Source organism: Falco cherrug, chromosome Z (genome assembly GCF_023634085.1).
Source record: "Falco cherrug isolate bFalChe1 chromosome Z, bFalChe1.pri, whole genome shotgun sequence".
In the NCBI taxonomy this organism is placed as follows: Eukaryota; Metazoa; Chordata; class Aves; order Falconiformes; family Falconidae; genus Falco; species Falco cherrug.
Window position 1 is genome coordinate 74,018,457 of NC_073720.1, and position 17,604 is coordinate 74,036,060.

At 43.5% G+C, this 17,604-nt stretch overlaps 1 protein-coding gene across 2 annotated transcripts in view; it reads right to left on the reverse strand.

The window, feature by feature from the left end:
* ECPAS (Ecm29 proteasome adaptor and scaffold) overlaps positions 1 to 16,843 on the reverse strand; it is a 71,672-nt gene extending 54,829 nt beyond the window's left edge. Inside the window, exon 1 of one of the 2 annotated variants that reach the window (XM_055698319.1) lies at positions 16,750 to 16,843. In XM_055698319.1, coding sequence (XP_055554294.1) covers positions 16,750 to 16,771 — 22 coding nt within the window. In that variant the 5' untranslated portion in view covers positions 16,772 to 16,843. Of the gene's footprint in view, positions 1 to 16,337; positions 16,506 to 16,749 lie in introns of those variants that run through there. The other variant, XM_055698318.1, reaches the window with a different exon arrangement.
* Between the last annotated feature and the right edge of the window lie 761 nt (positions 16,844 to 17,604).

Genomic DNA, 17,604 nt, shown 5'->3' on the forward strand with positions numbered 1-17,604 from the left:
TTATTCTTGTTAAACCCAGAGTTCCGGTCATGCACAGCGATCCCATTGTTGTAGATATTGTGTCAACAGAACAAAAACACCAAGCACTTACAACAGAACCCAAGACTGTTAGTATTGCAGAAAGGGAAGTGTCTAGGCAAAGTACAAGTTATAAGCCAGGGGCAAGCCACATCATGGCAGTTGCCTACAAATAAACAGGCCACACACTTGAAAGCACCAGAAACAAGCTACAAAGTGAGAAATAAATCCTTTGAAAGCTTGAGACTATTGTTCCCAGACAAATTTGATACTCATGGGAGTATTCATAGGACATCTTGACACAGACTAATCTGTTCTGCCCACAACTTTCTGTTATGGCACTCAGGTCTTCCAGGAAATCTTTACAAAGCAGTACAAATGTTGACTGATTCAGTTACCGATTTGTTAAAATTTGTTGTTCTTTTTTTTCCAAAAGACAGCCAGTTACTGATTTGTTACAATTTGTTGATCTTTTTTCCCAAAAGACAGCATTGTCATCAATAGGAGTAAGATCATAAATGTGAAACTCTGGACATATTGCCATAACTTAAAACACAAAGCTCCTATTACAAAGCTGCTGGAGTGTTCTAACAAATTCCTCTAACAGCTTCCTCTAGCCAGCAGGTCACCTCCCCAAACCCAGGAAGGAACAGGGAAAAAAAAATATATTTTAACATCTGCAAAGAGGTAGAAGTTGCAATTCCTACAAGATCAAGAGGAGGAGTGGGGCATGGAGAAATTACATCTGCTTTCTCAGGAAACTAGCAGAAGATCATTTCAAGGAAACAGATGACACTAAAACCTTCTGTCAGCAGCTCAAGCACAAGGGTCTGATGACCATACATCTTTATAAAAAGAATGGGAGAGCCCCCATGTCAAATGCCAGCATGCAGCTGCCCCAACAGCTAAACCAGGCAAAGCAAAACGTCCCTGGCACAGCAGCACTCCCAGCCACCAGGCTGACAACAGTCCTTGTGCACAGGATCACGAGCATCTCTTCTCCATACTGCAGCACTGCGGGCCAGACCTACAGGCAGCAAGGCCCAGGGCTTCTGAAGGGACAACAGGTCTTCAGACATCCTACAAGGAGTAAATCATTCCCCCTAAAACTAAAGTGACCTGCTGCAAGCTGAGATTAGAGGGAGACCAAGGAGAAACCTCCTTCAGCAGAGTAGGATCACTAGGCTGGCTGTAAAAGAATACAGAGGCAACAGAGAAAAAAGCACTGGTAGAGGGCAGAGGGAATGATTGAGGTGAATGGATATGGTTGGAACCTCAGTGAAGAAAAAGGATGTTCAAATGCAAATACAGCTCTAGCCAGCAAACCTATCGCGACGTAGCTGTAAAAGCCTTTACTGTCCTGTTTTTTTAAAGTCTGTGCTATCCCTGCACTGAGTCCTCACAGCATCATTCCTCCTCTGCCAGCAGCAGATTAAACAGATCACTTCCAACATCTTATTTTCTGCTCAGCAAATATGACAGGCAGCTGAAAAGACAGAGGACTATGAAATTTTACTCTCAGGGAAATTGCAAGCCGAAATTCTGCAGCACCTACAATGCAAACTGACTTGCAAGTCAATCTCTTGCTTCAGACAGATTTCATTGAACAATCAGGCTTTCAGCTAGTTTACAATTTCACAACATTTATCTCATACTCCAATTTTTTTTTTAATTTAATCCTAACGATTTCTCTCTTCACTTTCCTCTTCAAGTCATGCCCCTGTTATCGATTTGTTAATAAGTAAAGATTGATTGACTTTATTTGATTGATTAATTGATTTTATAGAATTATTTTATAGAATAGAAATATAGAAGGATAAAAATATATTTTGAGGAAACTTATAATTGCTCAGTAAAAGCTGCTATGAGACCCTCTGTACATCCTGTACCAAGGCCAGAAGAATGGGCTGGAATTATTGTTGAAACTTAGGTAATAATTTAGGGTTTAAAAGGTTTCTTTGTATCTGACCAGTCTTCTGCATGTAGAAAGTGTATTGAGATGTCAGAATATGAGATTAATGGAAATTGGGAAGAGTCGACTGGAACAGCTTGTAGGTGACTGCCAAGAAACCGTGAACTTTAGTGAAAGGTAATTCCGGCAGGGGGAGATTGCGACCACCGACCCACATACCACCTACCCAAATCGTACCCCAGACCCATTTCTAGACCTTTCTAAGCTCTACTGCGCAGAATCGGATATAGGAGGAGCCTATGTTAATGATTTACTGGAAATATTATCATTATGTATGAATAGTTAATGAATATGTATGAATAAGTTCTCTATATGGTATTTGATTTTGAAACCTGGTGTGCGTTGATCGTGAGAGGACTCGCTCACGCACAATAAAGAAGTGTCTACTTATCTACATCACATTGGTGTCGATAAGTTCCTCATTCCGAGATTGCGGTAACAGTTTTGGCACCCCAGATGGGACCTCGCTGAAGGAGACCGGAGGAGTCGGGGACCTGATCGGTTCCAGCCGGCACCGAGGATTTCTCGGGGACACCCATCGATCCCCGATCTGTAAGGCTCTTCGCGACGTTCCCTGGATTTTTGGTAAGACACTTCTTTTTTTTAATTGTAGTAAGTGGGTTGGAGTCCCACTAAAGTAAGTAAGTAAGTGCACTAGAGGAAGTGGGTAGGAGTCCCACTATAATAAGTGTATGGTAAGGAGTGGGATGGAGACCCACCAGTGAGTCTGAGTCTCACTGAGTAAGTCTGCTTGTCAGACGCAGTGAAAGCTGCGCAGGGTTGGACTAAAAGGATCCTTGTGGAAGTGGAAGCCTAGGCGTCTGCCCGTAAGACATAAGCGAGAGCTATTGCAGGGTTGGACAAAAGTGGAAACAAGAGAAACTATATGCTATAGTGTTCTCTAAGGTAGTGCCTCTAACAAGAAGTTAGAAGAAGTTTTTGGGGGTTTTTGTTGTTTTTTGAGTTTGTGTATTAGGAAGAAAATTAAGAGGTATAATATTGTGTTATATGTTTGTTTAAAGTAACTGTGGGAAAGTGTGAGTGTGGCTGTAAGGGTGAGATGTGTAATTGAGAACGAAAGTGAGTGTGGAGTGTGGATCCGCGGATTGGAGTGACAGAGTTGAATAATTGTGTATTGTACTGTGAGTAATTACACCATGGCAACTAAATTAACTCGGTTGTTTAAAAGTAAAAGCATGGGTAATCTCGCTGTAAATGACAAAATCCCGAAAAATTCTTTGTTGGGATGTTTATTGGCACATTGGGGAAATTTACAGGATGATCTGCAAAAGAGCCAGATGATTGAGTATTGTAATAATTGGTGGCCTTTGTATATATTGGATGATCAGGAAAAGTGGCCCACGAATGGGACACTGAATTATAACACTATTTTGCAGTTAATGCTGTATTGTAAAACAGAAGGGAAATGGAATAAAATGCCAGATGTGGATTTGGTTTTTTTTTACTTAAGACAAAGAAAGGATTGGCAGGATGAATGTAAGCTAACTATTAGAGATAATTTGGTAATGGCTATAACTTCTGATAATAAGAAAGTGGAAAAAAATGTTCAAATTGTGAGATTGGGAGTAGATACAGGAGCAACATTTTTTTTATTAAATACCTGTAAAGGAAAAATTGGAACAAAAACAGGCCATTCCTGCAACCCCTGGATTTGAAATTTGGAAATAAGATAATTACACATGAATTTTTGTATGTACCAGAATGTCTGATACCCTTGTTAGGAAGATATTTGTTATCCAAATTAAATGCACAGATTGTTTTTGACGAAGGAGAGCTTTTCTTGAAAATACCGGAGTCAAAAACGGGAGAAATCCTGATGATACAAGAAGAGGTAAAGGAACAAGAAATTCCACCGGAGGTGGATTTGGCAGTGATCCCTACTGTATGGGAAACAAATATTCCTGGTAAATCAAAACTAGCAGAACCTGTTAAAATAGATTTGAAGGAAGGCGCAGGAACAGTGAGAATTAAACAATATCCAATCAAACCGGAAGTGAGACAGGAATTGAAGAAATTGAGTGATAAATTTTTGGAGTATAAAATTTTGGAAGAATGTGAATCTGAGTATAATACTCCTATTTTACCAGCCAGAAAACCTTCGGGTGAATATAGACTGGTACAAGACTTGAGAGCAGTAAATCAAATAGTTAAGGATATTTATCCTGTGGTAGCAAACCCTTATACACTGTTAACAGCATTGAGGGAGAACTATCAGTGGTTTACAGTGCTTGATTTAAAAGCTGCTTTCTTTTGTATACCTTTGGAAAAGGAAAGCAGAAAACTGTTTGCTTTTGAATGGGAAAATCCTCAAACTGGGCGAAAGATGCAGTTGACATGGACTAGATTACCCCAAGGATTTAAAAACAGTCCAACTATTTTTGGAAATCATTTAGCAAAGGAATTTGAAATCTGGAAACAGGATAAATCAAGACCTGGGCATTTACTTTTACAATATGTGGATGATATATTGATTGCTACAGAATAAAGATTTATCTGTGTACAGGTGACTATTGACCTTTTGAATTTCCTGGGACTAAATGGGTATAAGGTATCCAGGAAGAAAGCCCAAATAGCCTGCCAGACTGTGATACATCTCGGCTTTGAGATTTCAAAAGGACAACGACAATTAGGAAAAGATCGCAAAGAAGCTATTTGTGGTATACCTGAGCCGAGAAATATTCATGAACTCAGAGCATTTTGGGGAATGACTGGGTGGTGTCGCCTTTGGATCATGAACTATGGGCTAATAGCTAAACCGCTGTATGAGGCCCAAAAGAATTCCCCCTTTGTATGGGGCCCACAACAGCAAAAGGCTTTTGTAGAGTTAAAACACGCCTTAATGTCTTCACCTGCTTTGGGACTGCTGGATCTAACCAAAGATTTCCAGTTGTTTGTTCATGAAAGGCAACACCTTGCACTGGGAGTGTTAACCCAGAGGATAGGAAGCTGGAAACGACCAGTCGGATATTTCTCTAAACAACTGGACACAGTGAGTAGAGGGTGGCCAAACTGCCTTCGAGCAGTAGCAGCAACAGTGATGCTCATACAAGAAGCTCAAAAGTTAACTTTGGGAAGAACAATAACAGTCTATGTCCCACACATGGTGATAACTGTCCTAGAACAGAAGGGGGGACACTGGCTGTTCCCCAGCCGAATGATGAAGTACCAAGTGGCATTGACTGAACAGGATGATGTGATTCTAAAGACAACTAACCTGGTAAATCCTGCAGTGTTTTTAAGTTCCATACAGGAAGAAGGACGACTGGAACATGATTGCTTGGCTGCCATCGAGTATGTTTACTCCAGTCGTGAAGATCTGAAGGATGTGCCCTTGGAGCGACCAGACTGGGAATTGTATACTGATGGAAGCAGCTTTATGGGACAAGGAGTCCGATACGCCGGATATGCGGTAACAACAGAGACTACAGTTATAGAAGCAGGAGCATTGGCGAGTACCACATCAGCCCAAAAGGCGGAACTCATCGCTTTAATTCGAGCCTTAGAACTAAGCAAAGACAAGAGAGTAAATATTTGGACTGATTCAAAATATGCCTTTGGGGTAGTGCATGTCCATGGAGCTTTGTGGAAAGAGAGGGGGTTATTGTCCTCTCAAGGATCAAACATTAAGCATCAAACAGAAATTTTATGATTATGGCAAGCAGTTCAAAAGCCAGATCAAGTAGCAATCATGCACTGTAAGGCACACCAGATTGGGAATACAAAAATAATAGCTGGGAATAATTTAGCTGATAGAACAGCAAAAAAAAAAAAAAAAAGGTAGCAAAGAAACAAGCATTGCAAATGGCAATAATTCCTTCTAAAACAGTAACCCTTCCTAGGGAAAAACCGAGATATTCAGAGGAAGATGACAAATTGGGTCAGTTATTAAATGCTAAGAAAAACTTAGCTGGATGGTGCATAACTCCTAACGGACAGGTAGTAATTCCACCTCTTGTGATGAGAGAGATAATTCAAACGAGGCATCAAGAATGTCACTGGGGAGCAGAAGCTTTAGTAACATCTTTATGAAAGCAAGTAATATCAGTTAAGATGTTGGGAATAGCTAAAATGGTAACTGCAAAGTGTGAAGTATGTTTGAAAAATAATCCAGTGATTAAGAAAAAGGTTCAAAAGGGTAGGCTGAAGTCTGGTACAGAACCTGGAGATTATTGGCAAGTAGATTTTTCAGAGTTACCTAGACAAAATGGGTACCGGTACATCCTGGTAGGGGTTGATACTTTTACAGGATGGCCAGAAGCCCTTCCCTGTCGCACCACACAAGCAAAAAGAGGTTGTGAAGTGGTTAATACAAGAAATAATTCCGAGATTTGGAGTTCCTATTGGAATTTCCTCTGACAGAGGTCCACACTTTGTTGCTGAAGTAGTCCAAAGTGTTAGCAAAGTATTGGGTATTAATTGGGATTTGCATGCGTCTTGGAGACCGCAATTTAGTGGAAAAGTGGAGAGGATGAATCAAACTTTGAAACAACAAATAAGTAAAATTTGTCAAGAAACCAGTCTAAAGTGGCCTCAGGCACTTCCATTGGCATTATTATGAATCAGGGTACAGCCAAAGAGCGGAACCTCAGTCAGTCCTTATGAATTATTATATGGAAAACCATATGAGTCTCTAGAACCAAATCTAAACATACATGTAAAAGGAAAACAAGATGTGTATAACTATTTGCTTTTTCTAAGGAAAACTTTGGCTGCAATTTGGAGTGTAGTAATTTGGAATAGACCTATACCCCTGGAAGATTCAGTGCATAATTTCCAACCAGGAGACTATGTCTATGTGAAGACCTGGACCTCCGAACCTTTGCAGGAGCGCTGGAGAGGACCTTTCCAGATACTGTTAACCACTTTTACAGCTATCAAGATAGCAGAATCAGATGCTTGGATACATTATACTCGAGTGAAGAAAGCACCTACTCCATGGAAGACTGTCAATCATGACCCAGAGACTTTAAAATTGACACTGAAACATGTCTAATTTTTATATTGGATTTTATTTTGGTCGGTAGTGTTGGTGGGATCATGGGCCGGCTTGTGGACAGGAACAAAAGACAAATAGAAACAGAACAAGTAATTGACATTCCCAAACAAATGGCTGAGGAAAATTTGATGGTAGGATTGATTAAAGAATTTGCCAATTTACAAAATGTCACGCAGATCACTGCTTGTTTGCCAATACCGAGGGCAGTAGGTGAATCTATTCCATGGGGAATTTTAACCGTGAATCCGACCAATCTGGAATATAAAAATGAGACCACCTATTGTGAACAAAGGCCAGTAACTCAATGGTATGAACAAGTAAAGGTTATTAGAAAACAGTGGAAGTCGCCAGGTAAAGAAACAGATTGTAAAAAAAAAACCAAACTATTGAATTATGATTTTATAACAGGATCCCGACCTAGTGCCATAGCTTGAGTTCTTCTTCCTGGGGGTCCAAATCTCCAGTTAGGATGGTGTTCTTACGATGAACAACTTAAAACCAATGTGAGCAGAAGTATCATGAAATGGAAGTGTAACAAAACTGGCCAAGGTACCCAATTAGTAGAACAATGGGACTCTATATGGTCTATGCCCATATTTTCTCATTTTCAGTATATGGCAAGAACTTCTTGGTGTTTTACCTGGGATGGAAAAGTTTTTTCAGTATTACCCTGGGTCAATGATAGGTCAACTTCATCGGGAGAGAAGGAAAATAAAATAGTGCCATGGTGGAAATGGGAAAAAGTGTATGATTGCAGTAAAGCAGACTTAGTAATCCAAAGAATTCCTCCGTAGGCCACTGTTTTAAAATATGGTTGTTTTTGTCGAGGTCTTAAGAACACTCTCAATTTAACCAGCACTTTTATAGTTAGAAAAGGAACTTTGTTTAGTTGTAGTAAAACTACTATTTGCAGTCCAGGACATTTAGTTCGGGCATTGAGATGGAGCCTGGACCACTCATCTACCATTAGATGGTAAAGTGAAACAAATTATTTTAAGCATGCCAACATTGTGTCCGATTTGGAAGAAATCACCATTTAGAGGATCCCTAGAGAATATAGAACTGAAACGAATAAAGAGATCTGAGACAAATGATGATAATTGGAATGAACCATCTACAGGAGTGAAAATTGGCTGGGCACTTGAATCACTTTTAAATCCTATAGCATCATACAGGAACAGAGCATGGCTTTACAAGTTAACTGGTCAAGTGCAAAAATTAGCAAACGTTACTAAAAAGGGGTTTAAGGAATTGAACATACAATTACAGGCGACCTCTAGAATGACTTTACAAAATAGAATGGCATTAGATATGCTCTTACTTAAAGAACATGGAGTATGTGGATATCTCAAGGATAAACTGGACCACTGTTATATCCACATTCCAAATGTCACTCAGGATGTGGAACGTGATCTAGACCTATCAGGAAAAATTGAAAAAGAAAGTGAAACAATTCAAAAGGATATGTCAGAAGATTGGCTTGGAAAATTTTTAACAAATTAGGATGGAACTTGAGTGTTGACGGCGAGGGAAGTCAAGCGAGCAAACTCAATATGAGTGATAAAGCAAGCTTCGATTTATTACGGTGCGATTATGTCTTATATACAGTTCCAGTTAATTATGCCTACTAGTCATCTGCTGATTGCCTAAGCTCTAAAGGGTTACATTTTCATACATCCTCCCACTTGCGGTTTCTGCGGATAGCTAGCTACATATTTTTTTTCTCTCTTGTCTACGTGAATTCCTCAAAGTTATTTACAACATTAGGCACAACATCAGTCTGTTTTTCTCAGCTTCCTTATCAGCATGCCTCAGCACAGCTGCAAGGCCTGCTTCAGCTAACTTACACTAACTTTGTTTCACAAAGACCTTTAAGGGAGTCATGGCCGTGATCACACAGCCATTCTGCAACACTTGAGCTCTTGGATACAATCCATAATCAAAAATTTGTTTTTGTTACTGATTGTCTTTTTGATGATCATGCTAGTATATGCATGTTTGAAGAAGCAGTTTACCAATAGGATTGCAGTCAATCGTATGATTATGAGCGAAGTACCTACTAGTCCACCAAGGTATAGCCCACCACCAAAATATGTTGAAACAAATGATATGTAAATAATGTGAAAGTATTGAAATAATGATTTTCAACACTTTCAAAGGGGGGAAATGTTATCGATTTGTTAATAAGTTAAGATTGATTGACTTTATTTGATTGATTGATTTTATAGAGTTATTTTATAGAATAGAAATATAGAAGGATAAAAATATATTTTGAGGAAACTTATAATTGCTCAGTAAAAGCTGCTATGAGACCCTCTGTACATCCTGTACCAAGGCCAGAAGAATGGGCTGGAATTATTGTTGAAACTTAGGTAATAATTTAGGGTTTAAAAGGTTTCTTTGTATCTGATCAGTCTTCTGCATGTAGAAAGTGTATTGAGATGTCAGAATATGAGATTAATGGAAATTGGGAAGAGTCGACTGGAACAGCTTGTAGGTGCCTGCCAAGAAACCGTGAACTTTAGTAAAAGGTAATTCCGGCAGGGGGAGATCGCGACCACCAACTCACATACCACCTACCCAAATCGTACCCCAGACCCATTTCTAGACCTTTCTAAGCTCTACTGCGCAGAATCAGATATAGGAGGAGCCTATGTTAATGATTTACTGGAAATATTATGATTATGTATGAATAGTTAATGAATATGTATGAATAAGTTCTCTATATGGTATTTGATTTTGAAGCTTGGTGTGCGTTGATCGTGAGAGGACTCGCTCACGCACCCGGCCGTCAATAAAGAAGTGTCTGCTTATCTACATCACATTGGTGTCGATAAGTTCTTCATTCCGAGATTTCGGTAACACCCCCTCCCCCCAAGGACCTCCACAGTGTCTCATGACCCCAGCTGCATTAGGTGACTGCTTACACCATGCCAAGCAGCCCTAGTAACTCAAAAAATGAATGAAATTACCAAATCTTTCCCCTCAGACCCAGAACTCCAGAAGATCACTGCAGACCTACCATCCTCAAGCAAGCCAGCTGAGGAACCTTCCCAACAACATGTTCTTTCACATGGTAACAGATCAGGTTCAAGTGTGAGGAAACACGAGCGGTCATTTCCGAAGCCATCTGTTGTAGCCATGGGATGACACACGCCTTCCAAAAGCCACAGAAACCACTCTGCACATGCCCACAGGAAGCGCAGCAATGTGCTACATTTCCAGCATCTATGCCATTTCCAGCTTCCTCCGTTATTCTGTTGTTATAAGCAGCAACCAGAATTGTAATAATAATAAAAAAATATCAGGAGAAAAAAGGCTACCTACTTGTTTATGCTGCCTGTGACATATTTACTTTTCCCATTATCTCTGCTGCCTAGCCAGTTAATGCCATGCTGCCATCATGCATCCCTCCCTTAACCATAAGCATGACAGGACTCCAGAAAATTCAAGACTAGTCTCCTGGCTGCAGTCAAGAAACTGCTCAGGAGTTTGTCAGAGCACTCTCCTGTGCTGCCAATGCAGGCTGTATCCATAGCAGTGGGACAGGAAAACAGAGGTATAAACCCTCCCAAGTACCGCACGCTATTTTCTGCTCAGTTTTTATTCTACTAACAACTAAGACCATCTCTCAAGCTGACAGCATTCATTATGGGAAAGCATAAACCCCTGAGATTTAAAGCACCACACACAATGGTCCAAGAGAGGAGCCTGATGCTGTGTTCTACCTCCATGCGTGTTGCAGACTCGCTTGCTGGCGCAGGGCAAGCTCCTTCCCTTCCCTGCCTCTTCTCCTCACCTTCACCTAGCCTGCGCGCCCAGCCTGCACGCCCAGCCTGCACCAGTGAGCAGACCACCGTGTATCAGACATCAAACCAGACAAAGGGTTTGCTCACAACCCGTCTCACATTCCCATAGCACGCACTCCACAACTTTTTAAGAATGAAGCCAAACCCTTCTCCATCTAATTTTACTGCCCCTACTGCCGACTACAAAACCGCATAGTTGTAACTTCACGGGTAAATGATAGGTTATATGATAACAAAAATAAGTGAAGCAAGAGGTCTAACTTGCTTTGCTATATACACCATAGAAAAAAAAAATTACACAAGACACTTTAAATAAGGTTTAGCAACTGAAATTGACTACTACAGCAATCTTACCACAACCTGACAACAAGAGCACTGAATTTTAATCACAAAGCTTTACGCATCTCAGTCTTTATAGCCAATACCGAACTTAAAATGCAGTTCAAGCAATGACACACTTCCTAGTTGAGTAATACAGTTAAAGGTATTTTTAAAGTTTTTGGAAGCACTGAAGAAAGAAGTAATGGGAGGCGTGGCATTTAGTAAAGTACACCGTTATCCCCACCTATAAAGCCAATACTTACGAGACCTGAAATTTTACAAAGGCTTCTCCTTCCTCGGTCTCACATTAAACCCTCATCTCAAATTTAGGACTGTAATATTTCCTTGGTATTGGTTCCCACCTATAGCACCCTCTGCATTAGCTAATTATGTTTGTTTATAAAATTCCTTCCATAGTCAATCTACCACAGTTCAGCTCTGGTGAACATGGGGCTGGGGGAACAATATGCTGTCAGAGGCAAAGAACCAACTTTTAATGCAGTCCAGAGAATTTACAAATACAATTAAAAAAGGAGGGGGTGGGGTGGAATTACAGTGTAGGAATTTGCCAAAGAAAGTCAAAGTGAAAGGGAGAAAGGAGGAAAGGAAGGAGACTTCACTAGAAACAACTGGAAAACCCTGTGCCCAATCCTGCAGGATTCTACAAAAACCACTACAAGAGCAAACTTGCACTTCAGAAACAATGGAAAAGCGTAGGGCACACTGAGATCATTGCAAGCCCTCTAGATTTGCTCCATTGTGAAGAGCTCCTTGCTTTGCCAGGGAGTGTTGGAAGGAATAACGCAAGTAAGATTAAATCATTACTACCCTTCAGTGCATCACTGAATTCATCTTTTTGGGGATACTCTTACAAGTTTCCCTTCAGAAACATGAAAGCTGGAAGCAGTTTCTTGAAAAAAAGATGACTGCTATGCACACAGCTCATAAGCAGATTCTGGGCACCAGCCACAGTCCGTCAGACTTCCCCACAGTGTTAGAAATCACCTGAGAAATCATGTCTCGTTTAATATGTAGTCTTAGAAACATTTTATGTGTGACACAGCTATGACAGTCAACATTTTACTATGGATTTTAAAAAAAACCAACAAACCAACCAAGAATGAACTGCGTGAGTAGATTTACTTTTAAAATACATACAAGTAAGTCCATGCAAAATTTGTAACAGATATTCATGTATTTTGGTACAATCACAACTTCTTTCCATGCTGCTGTGTAGTATTTTCACACAGTATTTCATTTTTTTGTAGCATTTTCTTGCTGAGGGGGCAGCATTTACAAAAGGATGAACATAAATATGGAGAATTTAATAATGGGCATTGCATACAAAGACACATTTCCTTTCACTGTATGTAAATGAGCCAAAGTGGCAGGAAAACAAGATATATCTTTGTACCCTTGTTATCAGCAGCAGTGTCCAATTTGTGTCAACAGACATGGTTTATTTGGAATTTGAAATCCCCAAGTTACCATGGCAATGTAGCTACCTATCTGTCAGAAAATGCATGTTTCCCTTCTGGTTCTTTCCAGTCTCCATTTAAGACCACAAGGAGGAATATAGTTTTCAGTGCTTAAAGACCACACCTCATGCAAAAAGGAAAGATTTCAAAACACAGACAATGTGTACTGTGATTTTCTTGTAAAATTTGTAAGAACAAGGCTCTAACTTGTGCTTTATAAACTTCCAAGTCCTACAACACTGGCCATAAAAGGGTCACAGATTTCTAAGTCTTGTTATTTCAGAACTGATCTTGCAGTCTCCCAAGCCAAGAGCAAAAGCCAAACCTGCTCACTGAAACACACCCCTTCTTCCCATTCTGCTATTACAGTAGCTTGCCAAAGAGAACAACTGAGAGGAAGACACAGAAAGGATGAAGTAAATAAACAAACATCTTAACATTTTCCTTCCGTTAGCAAGGGTGTCTCCCTCTTTTTTATTAAAATCATGGAAGTGAACTCTTTGAATGTTTTGCCTTACTGATGTAGCTAGTTCACTACATGTCGTTCTATCTCAGAAATCTGCTCTCAGTTCAGCTAAGCACCATTTCACGTGCACAGGTTCTCCTCGTCTTTATGCAAGATAAAGAATTAGATCCCTCTGGCATTCATAAATACTGTGCACAGTATCTCAGCTGTTCTGCACAGATCCCTCAGCAATGTAAATTTGTCTAGTTGAGTATCAAGCAAAACACACATTGTTCTTACAAAAACTGACTCAAGAAACTACTGGGGCTAGGACATGTCAAGCTAACTGTACTTCATAATTTAACTGATCACCACAAAAGCATCCCAGGAACCAAAAGAGAGAGTCAAAGTCCTCAGCAAAACAGAGCAGAGAATGGGGCTAGCAAAATGCTGTGCACAACGCCAGAATTTATCTTCACTTTCCCATAAAGTGTTTGTTTGACAGATTAGTGGTAGCGCTACATTAAGCATTTCTAGAACTGTTTCAGTAAATTAAATTAATTAAATCAAGTAAATCCTCCCCCTCCATTACCTAAACTCTGTAGAAACATTTAATCACGCTAGCATCCCCCACATTTTCTCCAAAAGGCTCTATGCCAAATCAAGAGTACTGGACACAGGAGTTTTTCAACTTTGCTGCCTGGATGGCAGGGGTAGCTTTAGGGGCAAGTTTCAGCTAAAGCAAAGGCTCAAAGACACTCTTCAGTCCCTCCAGAGCTAAACAATTCTTTTTGCACTATTCTGCATGCAGAATAAAAAATAAAGTTCTCATCTACTGTGCCACTACTATAATAGGAGTCAAATTCTGGTTCAAATGGTATTACGCTTTGGGAGAAAATATATCTAGTATGATTACAGCAGCAAACAGTGAGTCAGGATTTGCTGATGCTATTCCTGGCTCTACGAGTAACCCATTGTGTGCTTACAGCCAAATCACTTAAGGGGGCATGTGTAAAAGTAGGCCAGTCACTGGGTTATTTCACAGGATCTGACCGGAAAAAGGCCGTGAAAGCCTGAGGGAAAGGGGATATATTCTCTTCTTTCATCCTATTCTTCCATTTTATAGGAAAGCTTATATAAAACCTTGAACAGCATACAGAAATCCAAATGTTTGCACTATGCCAGGCTTAGGCTCTCCATTCAAGTGGCTGACTATTCTTACGCAAAATTAACTTTCCTTTCCCTTGCATCTGAACTCTCACAGCTTCAGGGGCAATTTACCGATTTTGCCCCTGTGACATTTTAAACTGTCACATCTCCATTCTTACACTGCCTTCAAACAATCTGTCCTCTAAAATGGTAAGCAACCTTATACAGAATTTAAAGAAACAGTATGCGTTTGTGTTTGACTGGAGCTATAGATCAAAGCTTACTATAGTCATGTGTATATAAGGCAAGGAAAGCTGGTTTTCCAATCTAAAACTAGTAGTAACTATTCTTTTTATTTTGGGGCTACTCATGATCCTTAAAAGGAACAGACTTCTTTCCAAATATGCTCAAATTTAACTGTTTAAATGTATCAAAAGACAGTAGGCCCACACAGAGGCTGTTCAGTAATATCACGTAGAGAAGGAGAGGCAAACTTTTTCCATTAGCTTTAATTTTCATTTAAGACTACAAGCACTTGCTATTCAGTGACAGATGAGGTACCAGGGAAAAAAAAACCCCAACCAAAAAAATATCTATTCTTCCCCCACCCCAAGATTTCTGACCAAACCAATAAAAATCTCTCAATTCTGAAGGACACAGTGGTCAAATAACCTGAATGACATCATGTAATTATTAACCTGAATCTCAATCTAAGGACATTTGTCCTTTCAGTGCAGCTTAATACAAAGGGCTGCGTAGCAACCAGCACATGGCCAAGGACTAATTTTTTGCAGGATCAGATTTGGAAGCTGGGAAGCTAGATTACACATAGATAAAAGCCAAGGAGTTACAAGCAAGAGCTCTCACTGACTGGTTTCACCAAGGACAATAACATTAGCATTATAAAACTGACAATAGAATCTCTCAGATGACAGCGAGGTCTTTCACGGTCATGATTACAATTTATCCCACTTGTCAATGGCATAAATAGCTCGGCATTTGTGTCCTCTGACTCAAGCACTGGTGTAATTGAAAGATCCTTCTCATTCCACCATGAGCTCCTGGTTCTTTGGCGACATAAGGGCATCCCCACCATTTACTGTATGCCTGTTCTCCCTCGGCCTAGTTCCAGTAACATCTAACGAAGAGCAGAACGGGGATGTTACTTACACAGCAGCACACCTGCACCACCACCAACAAAAAAAGCCAAGTGACATATCACGCAGAAACGCCTTAGAGCTGAAAGCCCACAGCACAATCAAATATGCTACAAGTATGCCTTCTGTCCTTCCTCTCTGGTGGTTGCCAAGTACTATTTCAGGGCAACCAAGGGCCCTCTCGTTTGGCTGAGTCATACATTATCTTGCCATTAACTCCTCACTGTTGCCCAAGAACTAGCTCTGCTCCGAGACAGCAGGGAAAAGCAGGGGAAAAAAAAGGCGTTCTTCAAACTTTCATAGGCTTGTCCAAAGAGGAGCGGGTCGCTGACAGCACCGAGAAGGGACCTGGAGGTGACAGGCTGGCAGCGCGGTGCGGGCCCCCCGCGCGGCCGGGGATGCGCCCACGTAGCGGCGGCGCGGCACGGCACTGCGCCTGCAGCACGGAGCGGGGCCGCTAACGCCTCGCACACGGCATTTCCACACGCGTTCTGCGGCCAAGAGGCGGAGATCGAACAAAGGAGAGCGAGCGCTGCCGGGCGAGCGCCGCTGCCCGCCCTCCCCGGCGGCGGGGTGCGCCCCGCGGCCTCTGCCGGCCCCGCGGCCTCCCTCTCGGCCAGGAGCCGCCGCCGCCTCCCCGCCGAGGCAGCGGGGAGGCCCCGCAAGGTCATGCCGCCGGCCGGCGGAGCGGGCCCCGGCAGGCTACAGCGAGCCCTCCCTGCCCGCGGAGGGTCCGGGGCGGGGGAAGGCCGCCCGTGCCGCCGCAGCCCTCGGTTTCCGCTCCGCGACATGGCTCTCCGGGGCGGCCGCGGCCCCGCCGCCGTCACCGTCTCGCCGGGCCTGGAGGTAGGCCCGGTCGCAGGGGCCGAGGAGAGCCCCCGGTCCGCCCCGGCCCTGCCGCCGCCCCGCACCCTCCCGCCCTTCGCGGGGACGGCGCCCGATCGGGAGCCCCGCGGGCCGCGGCCACTTACTGAGCTCGTCCTGGGCAGCCGCGGCGGCCGCAGCCATGTTGCCAGCTGGGGAGGGAGAGGAGGCAGCGAGAGACGCGCCGCAGCCGCCTGGCCCCAGCCGTTCCCCGCCTCCCGCCCCTCTCCTCCGCCGGCGGCTCCACACAGGCACAGGGCCGGCCGGCTCCCCGCTCCTCCTCCTTCTTCCTCCTCTCCTTCTTCTTTCGCCCCCTCCTCCCCGCAGCTCTCCCCGAGGCCAACCGCCGCGAGAAACTGCGGAGCCCGGCAAGGCCCGCCCTCCCGTCACCGCCGTCTTATATTTAGAAAGAGCCACCCACGCCGCCGCCCGCCCCCGCCGCACACAGGCACCGGCCCGCCCGCCCGCGGCTCCCGGAGGGTCCCCAGGTGCGGGGCGGAGGGGGGGCAACACACTGACCCGTGTCCGCGCTGACCTCCATAGCGGCGGCGGCGCGGGCCGCGCTCACGGCAGGGGCAGACGAGGGAAGCGGCGCGCGGAGCCGCGGGCGGCGCGACTGCGCCCTCTACCGGCCGCCGGTGCCGCCAGCGGCCCGCGGGCTGCGAGCCCCGGCACGGCACGGCACGGCACGGCACGGCACGGCCCCGCCCGCAGCCCCGGCCGCTCCTCGCCTGCCAGCCCGGGCTGCGGCGGCCTCGGGCTCAGCACTCGATGCCCGTGGGCAGCAGCCGGCCCCGCCGCTGCCTCCCCCGAGCGCCTGCCCTCCCCTGCTGCCCCGGCTGTGGGTCAGCATGCGCGACACGTATTTAGGAATGACCTTTTTTCTCTTTTTTTACAGTTCAGTACTATTGCTGCTGAGCTACTGTATTCTAAAATCATTCGCTAAAGGGAGAAAGTTGCATTGTAAAATACTGGTTTGGGGTTGCTAAGACTGTGAGAGAAAGGCGTGACCACCACACAGCCTCCCGAGCTCAGGAGTGCCACATGCCAGGTCCGTAAGGAGCATGTGGGCAAGAGGTCAAAGCAAGGCATCCCCGGAGCACAACTGGCAGCAGGCAGCGCGACGCCTGCTTGCCAGCTTTTGTAATGCTGCCTGCAGATGGCATGGGGGCAGCTGGTGACCTCCCCCTGCAGCTCCAGGGCCAGCTCTTCTTGGCAGAAGTGAGCCCCAGGTAACACAGTACCATAGAACTAGCTTCCTTCTCAACTTAAAAAATAATCGTAAAAAAAGGTGGGTGGGTGGGTGTCATAAAACTGTGGGCAATTTTTGCTGTATTTGTTAAGCTCAAGATTTGTGGAGTTGACCGTTAGCCT